At 28.8% G+C, this 16,738-nt stretch overlaps 2 protein-coding genes across 2 annotated transcripts; one reads left to right on the forward strand and one right to left on the reverse strand.

Annotated features, from left to right (window-relative positions):
• Nucleotides 1-1,367: 1,367 nt before the first annotated feature.
• Nucleotides 1,368-6,186, reverse strand: LOC123300768 (STE20-related kinase adapter protein alpha). The gene is made up of 7 exons (XM_044883415.1): nt 5,993-6,186; nt 5,244-5,391; nt 3,971-4,055; nt 3,730-3,901; nt 3,364-3,547; nt 1,895-2,167; nt 1,368-1,485 (listed from the first exon to the last, which is right to left on the reverse strand). The coding sequence occupies exons 1-7, from the start codon at nt 6,167-6,169 to the stop codon at nt 1,412-1,414; spliced, it is 1,113 nt and encodes a 370-aa protein (XP_044739350.1). The 5' UTR covers nt 6,170-6,186; the 3' UTR covers nt 1,368-1,411.
• A 2,179-nt stretch (nt 6,187-8,365) lies between these two features.
• LOC123301269 (zinc finger protein 1-like) lies at nt 8,366-9,067 on the forward strand (the record flags this gene model as incomplete). The annotated part of the gene is made up of 2 exons (XM_044884003.1): nt 8,366-8,447; nt 8,610-9,067. Coding segments are annotated over exons 1-2 (540 nt in total), but the record flags the coding sequence as incomplete, so codon positions are not given.
• Nucleotides 9,068-16,738: the final 7,671 nt, after the last annotated feature.

Below are 16,738 nucleotides of genomic sequence, written 5' to 3' on the forward strand. Positions count from 1 at the left end.
AAATAGACCTATTTTCAGCTGAACTACATGGTAGAGCATTGTGTCTTTTGGAGCATCTTGTATAATCATGTATAAGAAAACTTGTTCAGAGTAATGAATGAATGTGAGATGGCCATCGTAGCCTGTTCTACGCCATATTTAAAATGTTACATTACATTGTACAAAATATTCATTTCATTAGAGTAGGTCTGGTAGGTCGATCTAGATCGAGATGTTTTACTGTTAATTTATGACTGATACTGAGTGATATTATCTGTTAGAATTTATTATATAATTTATTTTTGATAATTAAATTTTTGTTATAAAAACTATACTTGTTTGAGATTCTTAATTTTTAAGCTACATGAGTTATATTCCTTCATTAGTTGTATTTCCCCGAAAATATAAACTTAAGCATTGTACCGAAGGCCAGCGGGGAATGATGCCCCCTGACCATGGTGTCTAGAACATGATTTACGGAGATATCTCATCTCTTTTAAGATAATATAAAAGGAGGTATTCCAGCTTTTGACATATTGTCAACTAAATTACTTTCATGTTAACTCTCATAATGATCCGTAAGGAAATGAATTTCCCCAAGACATTATCGCGTATTTTCTGGCATTCAAGAAAAATAATGAGTGTTAAACAGCTTCCTGAATACTTTTTTTTAACAGCTCATGAACATTCTGCTGATGCAATAATGATCTTCCATAGCTAGTGAAAACTTTTTCGACTTTTTTCAGAAGTTGATGGTTTCGTAAATTTTTTTAAGTAACCTTTTTTAGTAAAAAACTCTAAATTTCACATTTATCCTTTATCTCCATTGGGGTAGAAATTTGGGGGGGGGGAGGGTGGTATTAAAAGAATGATGATATTTTACTTTTATTTATTTTTAATTGTCCCGATCTCTCAGGGGGTTCCAGTGAATAATTTTGGCGATAAAGGAGGCTTTAATGAGTAATTTTCATTTGTTTACTTGTAAATGTCAAGTTAAAATTATTTTAAAAAAAAAATAATTAGTTAAACTTGTCGCATTAGAAATTGTGAAGATTTTTTCTGAATAAATAAAACGTATTGATTTTTCAATGGATTAGTTTTATTTTCCGTGATTTGAAATCGTAGATGTTGCGATCATCGTCACAAGCCCCATTTTGAGTAATAATCAACACATATTTTGAGACAAGATAATGTAATTTTGGTCATTACTGTCTGGTCTGTTTATAGCACAATTAAGAAACAGCTAACTTTTATAAAAAGAAACAATTTTTACTTATATATAAATATTATTTATTGTAAAATAATTTATAATTTTCCATTTTAAAAATAAATGTCTTGATATGAAAAATTTTTTTAATATATTTTATAAAAGAAATAATATTGCATTATAGGTATCATTTTCTTTTATTTTAAAGTAAATTTTTTAAAGCTCTTAAAAATCCCATTCACATGTGTTTATATCCATTTCTTGCATTTTCTCAGCAGCTAATACTGCTTCCCAATCATCTAAAACAACAATTTATCTTATTAATGAACTTAAGAATGCTTATACAAACTTTTAATCTGTATAGGGAGTCCCATTTTAATATCCCCAATCCGATTTCTCGAAAACTAAGCAAGATAGTAAAAAATGTTTCAATCAAATGTTTTAAGGTTTCTAGATCTAGAAGGTCAAATAACTGAGACTCTGACTAGGACTTGGAATCCCATTTTCAAGAACAAATTGGAGACAACTTTTTTTTTCATAAAATTTTATTCTCTCCATCACTAACCTCTTCTAATGCGACAGTTTTAGGACACTCCATACAGATATCAAAGTTAGAAATTTTTAGATATTAAATTCTCATCGAGATTACTCATTTGAAAATTATAAAATTGCTACTCAATGAAGAATAATCTAAAAGTAAGACCTTACCCGTTTCACTGGAGATTTGATCATTTATTGGCATTACAGGATGCAATAAATCGGGCACAGATTCACCACGTTTACATAATTTAAAAAATGATTGATGCAACAGTTCTGTAGCACTTGGTCTGCGTGTTGGATTCTTTTCTAAACAAATTTCCGTGAATGAATGAAATGCATCGGTAAATTGTCGACTTGAGTAAATTCGTGCTTTTGATTGTAGATTCGAACTACTTGCACCATTTGAATCACCCATTTCACCATTTCTAGGTGATTGAGACACTAAAACAAAACAAACGAAGCGATAAACAAGGTTTTTTTTTTGTAACTTAATACAGGCAAATAACTTGAAAAATAAGTTTTATCTAAACAAATTTTTTCAACCAAATTAATTAATTAATTAGTATATCACAATTTTTTTCTTCGCCCACTTTTATTTTAAACAATACATGTAACAGATTTCGGTCTGTGAGTCCATTATCAAATTGTCCTATTTATCTAAACATGAAGACATGGGCATAAAAAAAATTTTAAGTAATAATTGAGAAACAAACAAGTTGTTCCCTGTTAGTGTGATCAAATTAACTTTTTGAATGATATATTAAATATATTAAAGTTACTAAAATAATTATTTTAAATGACTATTATTTTAAATTACTGTTATTTTAAATTACAACATTACCATAGAATGATGAAGTGATGTGACAGTATGTTTAAAATAATAGTAATTTAAAATAATTATTTTAGTAACTTTTACTAAAGATAAGAGGTTGCAACCTTGGTAGGTATTTCTTTACCTATTGAAGCATATGATCACGTAAAAAAAAGCGCGTTACCGCACCACAACTTTTTTAGGGCCATTTTACAAGTCCTTTTTTTTGCATTCAGCTGCGGTTTGCAAAATGTATACATTCGATCTTGCTGAAATTGTGTGTGATACTACATGGGAACAAAAGCTACAATCTATTTAAATCTCAGCTTTTAATCTTTAAAACCACAAAGTTATGAATTTTGGAAATTTCGAGCAAAATCGATTGTTTTTTGCAATTTGTGGGGACATTGATGGACCAATCAGGTTCATTCGCAGCTCTTTTTTTTTGCCTTTTTACGGTGTCTAAGCTTATTAAAAAGCTTTTTTGTTTTTAACTCAATCCGACGGTATCTGACGCGAAAGACCGGATTAGGTCACTTTACCATTTTTTTTTTGGATCCTTTCCGATCATCAAAAAATGTTCGATTTTAGTTTCTTCAATTTGTATCATAATTGTTTACTTAATTCAATTTTTTTCTCAGAACTCAGAATTATCACTATGTGCCAAAAAAGATTTCTGAAATATATATCAAGGTATACTAAGTTTAGTCCCAAGTTTGTAACACTTAAAAATATTGATGCTAAAAAAATTGTGATACTTAATAATATTTTTATAGTTATTTGATTGTGTCAACATATTTATGGTAAAATGTTCGTAGATAATTACATTCTAAATTTCCTAATCCCTGAAATGTTGAACTATCATACAATGGTGGCGGATGACCGCGTACTTTTTCTGTGAGCATTAAAGTCGTTGGCATGTCGGCAAATGGAACAATACCATTGCCAAGTTCACAGCATGTTATACCTATACTATAAATATCAGACTTTTCATTATATCCTTGTAAATTCTGGAAAGAAAAAGAATATATTAAGTTTTTAATTTTAACTCAAGTAAATTTCTACAAATATAGAATGAGGTAACATTTATTTCGCCATTATGGGCTTATTATATTCTCGGCGAACGAACGATGAGTCAATCCATAAAAGACATGGTAATATTACCGAACTAATATTAGAAGCAAAGAAATACCTGTTCCAAAACTTCTGGACTTAACCAATTTAAATTATTCGCCGTACTATTTGGAAATGAATGTATACGTTTTTGCCATTTTCCATTTTCGACAATTTGACATGCATAACGAAATCCAGTCAAACATGCTTGTCCAGTGGATGATACTAAAATATGACTTGCACGAATTGCTCTACAAATATTAAAAAAGGATTATTGATCTGTAAATACAAAATCAGAAAAATTTTATTTCTACAAATACCTATGAATGTATCCTTTTTTATGTATATAATCTAATCCTTGAATAACATCCCTAATTATAAATGCTATAGCTAATTCTGGCAAGCCTAAATTTAAACAAACAAAAAGAAAATTTTCTAAAAAAATATTGTAAACTGTAATCGTAGAATAATGAAATCTGTTTAACAGATAATGCAGTCAAATTATTAAAAGACCCTGCAAAAACATAATGGGTTTTGGATTCCGGTCAAAATCGATACATTTCAACATTCGTAAGTAATTTGTAAATATGTTATATCTCTAGACATTTTTATCGAAAGGTGACTGCATAGCGTCCAAAATTATCAAGATTCAATGCATCAAGTTCAGAAAGACTTATACAGAACACAATAAATGATAACTTTACCAATGATTTCCAGTATAATTTTCAAGAGAGAGTTGAAGCAAAATTAGCCTCCTACAAGGATTTTGACATTGTCTCTTACTATAATTTCAAGAATTGCTGTCACTTTAATTTAAAGCCTTCTGTATATGGTGGAGAGGAAAATTTTCTATGTGAAGGGCTGCAGAGAAGTCTAATTTCAATAGCGTAAGAACAGACGTCAAAAAAGTGAGATTTAAATTGGATTTGTTCTAAATATAACACTGTCTATACATGGTATTTCAACAATACTAAATTAACAATTTAAAGTTTTTAAAGTCATACGTGACTGAATGCAAAAAAGAACTCAAACATTTTTACATACAATTTATTTTATTTGGGGGAAAATGTTTAGGAACAAAAAATGTTGTTTCTTTTATAACTCACAAATTTATAACTCAAAGCGATTTTCTATCTCTTATCAATTACGAATCCGAGATGACTTTTAAATGACCATATAATTCCAAGACAAATCAAAGTCAAATTCATTTAAGATGTCCCCTTTTGAGCATAAAAATTTTGGTTTCACAAATTTTTCTCTGAGAATTATAGATTCAAAAATATTTAACGTGGTTATAGCTAGAGGTTTCCTATAAAACAAAGTTTTATCGAAAATTTTCTTTGTGTCCTCGTTTATGGTTCACTCTTTATTTTTTGGTTAATTCTACCTGACTCACTTTGTAAAATAAACTAGAAGGGCAGTATAGTTATTAGATAACAACTATATAAATAAGTTTTGAGAATATTTTCGGAGTCTTAGAGTCCCAAGTACTAGAATTTACAGTTTAAGTTTGGTTTGTATTAAAAAAATTTATTTTTTTTTAATAATTAGACTGCATTTAGAGATATATTTACAAAATATTATTTACACAACCTTCAGTAAAATGGTTCTCAATTAAATTTTTGCATGATCCAAAGGCCATTAATGGTGATATTACACAAACTTCTGGACCATTTACGTATGCAGCAAGATATGGCAATATATTTGGATGATGAAATTGTCTAGTTAAAACGATTTCATGCTAAAATTTATATCTTTTAGAACTCTTACTGATTTCAAATTCATGAAATTTGATTCAAGTCTACATCAAAACATTCATAATTAAGGATTCAAAAAATATCTCTTAAAAAATTTAACAATTTATTTTGTTAACTGTACAATAATTTTCACAAAAGCAGAAAGCTCCTTAGACTAGTGGACCAATCCACACTCCAATCATTTCTAAATTGAATCAAACGCGAAATCTCTACTTCATTTTAATTTTATTGCATGCACATATTACATTTTAATTTCTATTTTAATCAACTATAAAATCCCCAATTTTAATTACTTCATTTTATGTGGCGAATTCTGGTAAAATTCCTGGTCAAATCTCGTCGCTACAGTTATTATACTCAGTTATTTTAACTTTTAAAATATAAAAACGTGAAATAATTGAAAAAAATTAAAGATTCGAATTTACGATTACCGAGGTTTATTGTTAACAAATCATATAAATTTGTCGCTATATTTCTGTCTTAACGTTTACTAAATTATTAACAGTCCACTACACGCTGACAATATAAGAAACACTCGAATGAAATCACTTTCGTTTGATGTAGACTTGAAATAAGTATAAGTACCTCAATTAAAACTGTGTCTTCTTTTGCTTTATCCATATTAAATTTTTTAATGGCAACTAGAGTATTTGAAGGAATATGTCTTGATAAATGAATTACGGCTATACCATTACAACAATGTCCTAAGTATGATATACTCTGATAATGTGAATCATTTGTATCATAAGAAGATTCCATCATTATTTTTTTTTATAGTAGTTAATGTCTAATTATTTATTATTTGTTTATAAAAATATTATTTTTGAGTGTATTTTTTTAATACTTTTATTAATGTCAAAATGACATTTTAAAATGATACCGGGTCATAGAATTATATTTTATTAGACTACATACTACAGACTTCTAAATACTAGGACTCTACAAATGTGATTAAGATCAATCACCATTTTTGTGCTAATTCGTCCAGGGTTGCCAGAAAGTTTTCATTCAAGTCGCCCCATCTGTGATCGAAAGTCGCAAAATATTCTGAACAGTCGCCCAATAAAAGTTTGAAAATACCTTAGACATAACAGACTTGAATTTACCAGGTAATTTGAAATTGATTTTTTCTAAATAAAAATGCTGAGAAGAACTAAAATAAATTTGTGTATACTCTTTTATAATATAATAATTTTAGAGTCAATGGAAAAACTCACGAATATGAATTTGATATATTTATTCACTTATTTAAATAAGTGAAATTTATTACTTTTCACACTAAAAAATACAGAGTACAGCAGATTTTCATGCAGCTGTACTGAGGAATGAAAAGCGCCTAATTTGCGACTTGTCGCCCAAACTCAAAAAAGGAGCGTATCCATGAAAAAAAAACGTCCAATTCGCGATAAATCGCCCCATCTGGCAACCCTGAATTCGTCAACGATATTAAAAAAATTATGATAATTATAGTTTAAATAGTTTTTAATGATTTAAGGTGCGATTTTATAATGACTCTTGACCATAGAGGTTATAAATAAGGAGAACGATCGCTACGTGCATGAAGAATGTAGAACAGGAGAACGATCGCTATAGAAAATATTGTCCCCAAAATATGTATAAAATAAGTGAGGCGCTGCGATCAATATGTAGTATCAATAAAAGCGGTCTGTTGTGCGCTAATTTCAAATGATATATCAATTTGTACATTATGCTAACAACAACAGCTAACTTCACAGATACTACTTCTTGTTGACAGCGCGACTGGTGGCTGAAAAATGAACTATAAATTCTACAAATTTTTAGGGACAGGTACGCTAATGCTTTAGTACATAGCGATCTTTCTCCTGTTCTACATTCTTCATGGCTACGTGCTAAAGCGCACCCATGAAGAATGTAGAACAGGAGAACGATCGCTGTAGAAAATATTGTCCCCAAAATATGTATAAAATAAGTGAGGCGCTGCGATCAATATGTAGTATCAATAAAAGCGGTCTGTTGTGCGCTAATTTCAAATGATATATCAATTTGTACATTATGCTAACAACAACAGCTAACTTCACAGATACTACTTCTTGTTGACAGCGCGACTGGTGGCTGAAAAATGAACTATAAATTCTACAAATTTTTAGGGACAGGTACGCTAATGCTTTAGTACATAGCGATCTTTCTCCTGTTCTACATTCTTCATGGCTACGTGCTAAAGCGCACCCATGAAGAATGTAGAACAGGAGAACGATCGCTGTAGAAAATATTGTCCCCAAAATATGTATAAAATAAGTGAGGCGCTGCGATCAATATGTAGTATCAATAAAAGCGGGCTGTTGTGCGCTAATTTCAAATGATATATCAATTTGTACATTATGCTAACAACAACAGCTAACTTCACAGATACTACTTCTTGTTGACAGCGCGACTGGTGGCGAAAAATGAACTATAAATTCTACAAATTTTTAGGGACAGGTACGCTAATGCTTTAGTACATAGCGATCTTTCTCCTGTTCTACATTCTTCATGAGCGCACCTATCCCTGAAAATTGTCACTACAGCTGTCATCAAGAAGTAGTATCTGTGAAGTTAGCTGTTGTTGTTAGCATAATGTACAAATTGATATATCATTTGAAATTAGCGCACAACAGCCCGCTTTTATTGATACTACGTATTGATCGCAGCGCCTCACTTATTTTATCCATATTTCGGGGACAATATTTTCTATAGCGATCGTTCTCCTGCCCATATGCTTCATGGTTCAGGCTGTCATTGTAGGTTATGTTTACTGGAGTTGTGACTTAATGCTTGAACCTTTTGATAAATTTTGATAAGTTTTCGTGATAATAATATTAAATATTAAACAAAATGGCAAATAATTATTTGTTTATTAATAAAAATAATATTAAAGTTGAAAAAGAATTACATACAGAACTAATTATTAAAAGTGAAATATTAGATGAAACTATTTTAATGGAAGGTGGACACATTACAAATGAAGAAGAAGGCAGCAATGATAGTGATAGTGTTGTGAGTGTAAAACATGAACCTGTTAGTGATGAAAATGATAAACACTTGTACACAATTAATTATGAAAACATTAAACTTGAACAAAAATTACATACAGAACTAATTATTAAAGATGAAACTGTTTTAGAAGAAAAATCATTTGTATGTGATGTTTGTAATAAAACATTTACTTCTCAACATAATTTAGTTGTACATAAACGTATTCACACCGGAGAAAAACCATTTTCATGTGATGTTTGTAATAAAACATTTACTCAGAAAGGTGAATTAGTTAGACATAAACGTATTCACAGCGGAGAGAAACCATTTTCATGTGATGTTTGTAATAAAACATTTACTCAGAAAAGTAATTTAGTTAAACATAAACGTATTCACACCGGAGAGAAACCATTTTCATGCGATGTTTGTAATAAAACATTTACTCAGAAAGTTGAATTAGTTAAACATAAACGTATTCAGTCCGGAGAGAAACCATTTTCATGTGATGTTTGTAATAAAACATTTAATGAGAAAAGTAATTTAGTTAAACATAAACGTATTCACACCGGAGAGAAACCATTTTCATGTGATGTTTGTAATAAATCATTTACTCAACAACATCATTTAGTTTTACATAAACGTATTCACACCGGAGAGAAACCATTTTCATGTGATGTTTGTAATAAAACATTTACTCAGAAAGGTGATTTAGTTAGACATAAACGTATTCACACCGGAGAGAAACCATTTTCATGTGATATTTGTAATAAAACATTTAATGAGAAAGGTGAATTAGTTAAACATAAACGTATTCACAATCGATAAAAAGTAGAAACAAATTTGTAAAAAAAGAACATCGCCGTTATTTAATTAATGCTCTTATTGCAAAATGTTATAAAATTATTCATGAATTTTTTTTAAATATTTATATTAGGAGAACATGTTCAACAAACCCTGGTGGAAAAAATATTTGAAGAAAGAATAAGAAATTATGAAAAAGTCTTAGGAACTTTGAATTTCTCAACGTTTTCGGACTAGTCTAATTCAGAGTTATTCAGAGTTCCTAATATTTTTTTAAAGTTTCTAAGACTTTTTCAGAGTTTCCTAAGACTTATCTTTTTTTCAAATATTTTTTCCACCAAGGAAATTCAAAATAAAATTTAACAAAGAACTGTTCAAAAAAAATTCAGGATAAAATTATTGAAAATTTAGAAAAAATGAGAACGTTATCCCGAAAAATAATTTTATACTGTTTAAAATAACCATTATTATTCATTCATATTTATTTTGGGTGAAATATCCCTTGTGCAATATAAATCTGTTCTGGAAGTCAGAATATTTCTTCCGAAAGAGTCTCAATCAATTACCATTTACTGTCATTAAATGATTGATTAATAATTTATTTGATATTTTCAGACTTTTTCAGAGATATTTTTACTTTACATATTCTTTTTCTGAATTTCAAATTAAATATTCTGACTTCCAGAACAGATTTATTTCTTCAAGGAATGTACAAATAAATATATATAATAAAATATTGTTTTTATCAATTTTTCTGGTTTAATTATTAATATTCAATATTATACCTACCTTTATCTTTCATCCTTTACATTGATTTCAGGAATATCAAACAGAACCTACATTTTTAACAAAATATTACTACAATTATGCATTTATAGGTAAGTTTATTGAAAAAAAGGTAAGTAAAAAGAAATTCATGATGGGTAAGTTTAATATGAGTTAAATGAAAAAAGGTCAGTGGAAGGAAATAAGTTTATAGTAAAAAGTTGAGTAAAAGTTATTTATAGTACGTTATTGATTAACCTAATATGTCCAAAGTGGAGTAGTGGGTAGCTCAGTCGTCTCCGGTTACAAAGCACGTCGGTTCGTATCTAGGTTTGCCCCGAAATTTTTTTTATTAATTAAGTAAGAGAGTATATTTTATGTTATTTTAATTTCCACCCCTTGACAGAAGATTGATTTATGACATAAGTAGGAAGGTGGGACTAACATAATTACTTTTTTTCTTATTTTATGAAATAACAATTAATTATTCATAGGTAATAGTTTAAGAAAATAAGTTTATTAGAAAAAGGTGAGTAAAAGTTTTATATAATAACATTATTGATTTGTATAAGATGGGGTAGTGGTTAGCATAATCGGCTTTGGTTATAGAGAACCTCGGTTCGTATCTAGTATTGTGTCGAATAAATTTTTAATTAAATAAGTTATACCGATAAATTGTCACTTTTTTAGATAATTGTTGTGATGAACCATAAGCGACAAATAAGTAAGATTTATATTATTTTAATTCCCACCCCTGACAGAAGAGTGAGTTATGATATAATTAAGAAAGTGGGACTAAACTAATTCCTTTTTTTTTTGTGAAATATCATGTTCTCCTATTACAAAATCTTCTAAAATTTCATTTAACAAGAATTTTAACAAACAACAAAAAGCAAGCAAAATAAGTATTTTTTTAATATTTTGTAATAGGAGAATATGATGGAGCTATATGACATGTTCTCCTATTAAAAAGTTTCAAATTTTAGCGTAAGCAAGCTATTTTTTAATTTTAGTACTACAATTTTAATATTTTGTAATAGGAGAATATGAGTGAGATAAACCTTGTTACATGTTTTCCTATTCAAAAATGATTTATGATTTTAAAGAATATTTATGATTATTTAAGTTCCCACCCCCTGAAATAATAGTGATTTATGACATATATATAAATGACATGATTTATGACAAGAGGGCGGGTTTAACTATAAAAAGAGTGGAAAATTTAAACAACTGTAAAAATTCAATTATTTAAAAGTAAATACAGCACATCTACACCAGGATACGAACCAGGTTACTCTGGCTTCATAGGCAAGTGCTATATCCACACAGCTAACTGGATTATGTGTTATTTATAATTTTGATAATTTTGTGATTGTAATTGTGTGATAACAAAATTGATAATTTTTCTGAAATAAAAAATAGGATAGAAAATTTAAAAAATAAAAACAAAATTTAAAATTTATAAAGATTTTTATTTATTTATATTAATTTAGAAAAAAATGAAAACGTAATCCGGAAAATTGATTTTATACTGTATAAAAATGCCATTTTTATTCATTCATATTTATTTTTTATGAAATATGTACAAATATATATAATAATAAAATAACGTTTTTATCAATATTTCTGGTTTAATTATTAATATTCAATATTATACCTACCTTTATCTTTTATCCTTTACATCGATTTCAGGAATATCAAACAGAACCTACATTTTTAACAAAATATTACTACAATTATTCATTTATAGGTAAGTTTATTGATAAAAGATAAGTAAAAAGAAATATGGAATGGATAAGTTTAATAAAAAAGGTTAGTAAAAGAAAATAAAAACTAAGTTTAAGAAAACAAGTTTACTTAAAATAGGTGAGTAAAAGGTATGTGTATTACATTATTGATAATTAAAACATGTCAAAGTTGGAATAGTGGGAGAACACTAGTCTTGGGTTACACAGTCCCTCGGTTCGTATCCGGCATTGTCACGATTAATTTTTAATTAATTAAGCAATTATTATGCCAGAGAAATCAATTTTACTAACATAATTAATTTTTTTGTTTTTATGAAATAACATGTTCTCCTATTACAAAATCTTATGAAATTTCATTTAACAAGAATAAATTTTAGCATGCACAACAAAAAGGCAAGCAAAATACGTATTTTTTTTTAAATTTTGTAATAGGAGAATATGAGTGAGATAAACTATAGGACATGTTCTCTTATTAAAAAGTATCAAATTTTAACGTAACCAAGCATTTTTTTTATTTTAGAACTACAAAATTTAATATTTTGTAATAGGAGAATATGAGTGAGATCAACTATGGGACATGTTCTCCTATTAAAAAGTATCAAATTTTAGCGTACCAAAGCTATTTTTTAATTTTAGTACTACAATTTGTAATAGGAGAATATGAGTGAGATAAACCTTGTTACATGTTTTCCTATTCAAAAATGATTTATGATTTTAAAGAATATTTATGATTATTTAAGTTCCCACCCCCTGAAATAATAGTGATTTATGACATACGTATAATTAACATGATTTATGACAAGAGGGCGGGTTTAACTATAAAAAGAGTGGAAAATTTAAACAACAGGAAAAATTCAATTATTTTAATGTAAAAATTTAACCACACCAGGATACGAACCGGCGTACCTATGATTCAGACGGAAGTGATATACCCACACAGCCACCCAGCTTATGTTATACCACATAATTAACCTACTACTTACTTACCTTTACTGAATAATTAATTAATTGATAATTTTGTTCTAAAATAAAAATTAGGATAGAAAATTTTAAGAATAAAACAAAATTTAAAATATATAACGATTTTCAGAAAAATTTTATTTAATCTAAAAGTAAAAATGTTAATCCCACCAGGATACGAACTATAGCGTGTTTTAGCTTCATAGTCAAGTGCTATACTCTCTCAGCTAATCGGCTTATATGTAATCTTATAATTAACTTAATACTTTACATTATAAATATTAATATTGATAAAAATAAATAACATAATTAAACATCAGTTTAAATAGTTTAATAAAAACATAGGTTTTGTAAACCTAAAATAAGATAATTCTTTTAAAAGTTCAGAGAAAAAATTATTATTTTGTCGATAATCTCCAAAGCAGAAGTTTTTAAAATTCCATGAAGGTTATAGAACAGGAGAAAGATCGCTATGTACTAAAGCATTAGCGTACCTGTCCCTAAAAATTTGTAGAATTTATAGTTCATTTTTAAGCCACCAGCCGCACTGTCATCAAGAAGTAGTATCTGCGAAGTTAGCTGTTGTTGTTAGCATAATGTACAAATTGATATATCATTTGAAATTAGCGCACAACAGCCCGCTTTTATTGATGCTACGTATTGATCGCAGCGCCTCACTTATTTTATCCATATTTCGGGGACAATATTTTCTATAGCGATCGTTCTCCTGCCTATATGCTTCATGCTATAAACTTATACAGTATTCCTTATAGGTTCTAGAAGTCGCGAATATACAGCGTGTCTACTTAAGTTGGCTCCATATGGAAAACTTTTTATACCATGCATATATGTAATATGCAAGGTATACTAAGTTTAGTCCCAAGTTTGTAACGCTGAAAAATATTGATGCTACGAAAAAATTTTGGTATAGGTGTTCATAGAATCATCTAATTAGTCCATTTTCATTTGTCCGTCCTTCCGTCCGCCTGTGGGCACGATTACTCACAAGCAAAAGATAATAAGCTGAAATTTTTACAGCGTACTCAGGACGTAAAGACTGAGGACGAGTTCGTAAATGAGCAACATAATATGTCAATTGAGTGCAGGGTCAATATTTATAAATATATGGTATACAAAAAATATTTAAGTAGTATTTAATCGATAAGTAAGTGAAAAAACTGTGTAATAGATAAGGTCAATCGTGAATCCCAGTCTATTATGCGGTTTTTTCCCATAATTATTCATTAAATATTACTTAAATGATTATTTAATCCTTTATATTTGTAAATATTGACCCAGAACTAAAGTACGTTAAGCTGAGCGCAACACCTTCTGCGCCCTCTATTTCAAAAACGGTTCAACATACAAAAAAAAGTTTCAGGCGAAATTTGTAGATAATTTTATCCTCTACAACTTTTATAATAAATGCTAATACGATTGAACGCAAAAGAAACGAGATATTTACAAAAAACTGATTTTCGATACCTTTGACCTTGAATATGTAACGACGGGAACGCATTATCATTTGTGACTTTTGAGACAACATTTATACTATCAAAATAAAGGTTTGTACAAAAAATTAGCTTATTCCGTTAGATTCCGAGGTTGATTACTTATTTTGACTTTAAGATGATCGGGTTATACTTTTGCATGGAGACCACTATTTTTCCGAAATGAAATTCTCTGACGTTTCCAGGTTACTAATTCAAAAATTCCCTGACCATAGAAAATCACAAGCGCCATTTGTGTGATAACGAACATAAAAAATCATAATACTAAATGTGAATCATATTTACGATCACAAGCGCAATTTTTTGAAATAATTCGAATAGAAAAAAAAAGTTGTAAAAATTATTTTAGAACTTTGCTACGAAAATAATAAATATTCCTGACTTCTCTTTTTGAACAGAATTTCCTGACTTTTCTAGTATAATTTGAATTCCCTGCCATTTCCAGGTTTTCCAAAAATGGGGCCACCATGTTTTGATGACTGTCTATTTAAGACCGTATTCACAACTTAAGTTTCAGCATAAACTTAACAATTTCTTTAAAAAGTCAGCATTCTAGACGTGTTGCCTTGGGGGCATTAGACTAAATGATAATCATTAAAATAAAAAACAAACACAAATACAGTAGAGTCTCGATAATCCGAACACAAATCACTTAAAAATGATATATGTACTTACATATACACTAGTAAAGTATTTTTGACGAATGAACTTTGCGCCATCTAAACTATTCTTTCTAAAACGGTGGTTTAGCAGAAATAGTAGGAGAGCTGGTAGACATTTTTGGGTAGGTGTTTGAGGCATTCGACAGATAACTCTCCCATAATATCCTAATACAAAAATGCAGACCCGGCTGGAGGGCAGTGTTATCTTTAGAACCCCTATATTATCAAACATATACAATTTTTTGTTACCAAAAATATCTTTGAGGCAACTTACAATTTTATTTAATTAAAGTAAATTTAAATATTAAGAAAATTTAAACATTTTGGTGGGATTTTCTACCTGTCAGGTGTTCAAGAAAATTTCAAGAAAAGTAGTTTTGCAAGCATCTTGTAGGGTTAAAATCCCTCGCAAATGGCCTGGCTTGTTTATTTTCTTTATTATTCAATATTTAAAAAAAAATACAAGTTGCCTCAAAATCAGATACCTCTCTTATAATATCCTATTATATGGGAGAGGTATCTGACGAACTTTCAGAATGCCTCAAACATCTACCCAAAAATATCTACCAGTGCTCGTGCTTAAACGTCATTGTTATATGTTACAAGTGGAATTAAATAATAATTTAATATTCAATAAAATGATTAAAAAAAACGATCGAATCGAAAGTGTTCTGTTGTTAATTGTGAAAACACACACAATAATAATCCAGAATTGCAATTTTAACGTTTTCCTGGATATTCTTATGAATTAGACAGAAAAAATAAATAAATAAAACACGAGATGGCGTTCTACTTTACTAACGTATATATACACTCATTTTAATATACAATTCGAGTAATCAGAATAAATCCACTAATCCGAAGAACCCTAGTTCTTATTGAATCCCGATTATCTAGACTACTGTAATTTTTTAAAAATATTTCTGTAAATAAAATTTATTTAATAAGAATTAAGGCACACTTTTAAAATGTCATAAATTATGGATTATAACTAAACAGATGGAACACTTATTGTACATTGCATCACAGATTGTGTAACAAATATAAAAATGAAAATAATAAAACTCTTGTTCAAAGAATTGATTTTGTTGAATCATTTTTAATTAAATTATTGTCATGTAAAATTAAAACACTAACAATTAATAGGAACGCTGTCCATTTTTTCATTCATTTGACACCATCGGAATTGATCTTCAAAATTTTATATAGAAACTACCTTTTTTTACTGTTTAAATTCATACCCCAAAAGCCAAAGCAAATAAAGTAGTTTCATAATGCAATTTACTGCAGAAATTTTTTTCATATTGGAACATATTTAGGGGTATCCTCCGAGTGTAAAATCAACTTGGCGGGACGCAGGGACGTGAGCTTCAACCGCCATCTTGGAAAACACGTTTTAACAAATATCTCGTGAACCGGGCATCGTACAACAAAAATGGATTGGATCATTTTCATACAGAATAACATTATCTATAAATTTTATTCGAAATTTTTTTCTGTATAATGCATAGGTTCTTATTTATACCGCTCCAAGCTTTTCTTAATATGGTTAATGCTAAATATATAGTTAACGGTTCACGGTATATTAAAAATGGTAATAAGCAAATTTGTAGAACATATAATTCCCAATAAATTTCATCCACAACTTTTTGCCATAATATTCGTAGTTTAAGGCCAATAACCTGACATTTTTGCAGTAAATTGTAGAAAAAAAATGATTAATGGCCTATAGTTCTGAAACTACGAATGTTACGACAAAAAGTTTCAAACGAAATTTACTATACCATTTTTCATGTACGTTGAACCGTTAACGATATATTTAGTAATATCCATATTAAGAAAAGTTTGGAGCGGTATAAATAAAACACCTTGAATTATACAGAAAAAATT

Source organism: Chrysoperla carnea, chromosome 5 (assembly GCF_905475395.1).
Source record: "Chrysoperla carnea chromosome 5, inChrCarn1.1, whole genome shotgun sequence".
Classification (NCBI taxonomy): Eukaryota; Metazoa; Arthropoda; class Insecta; order Neuroptera; family Chrysopidae; genus Chrysoperla; species Chrysoperla carnea.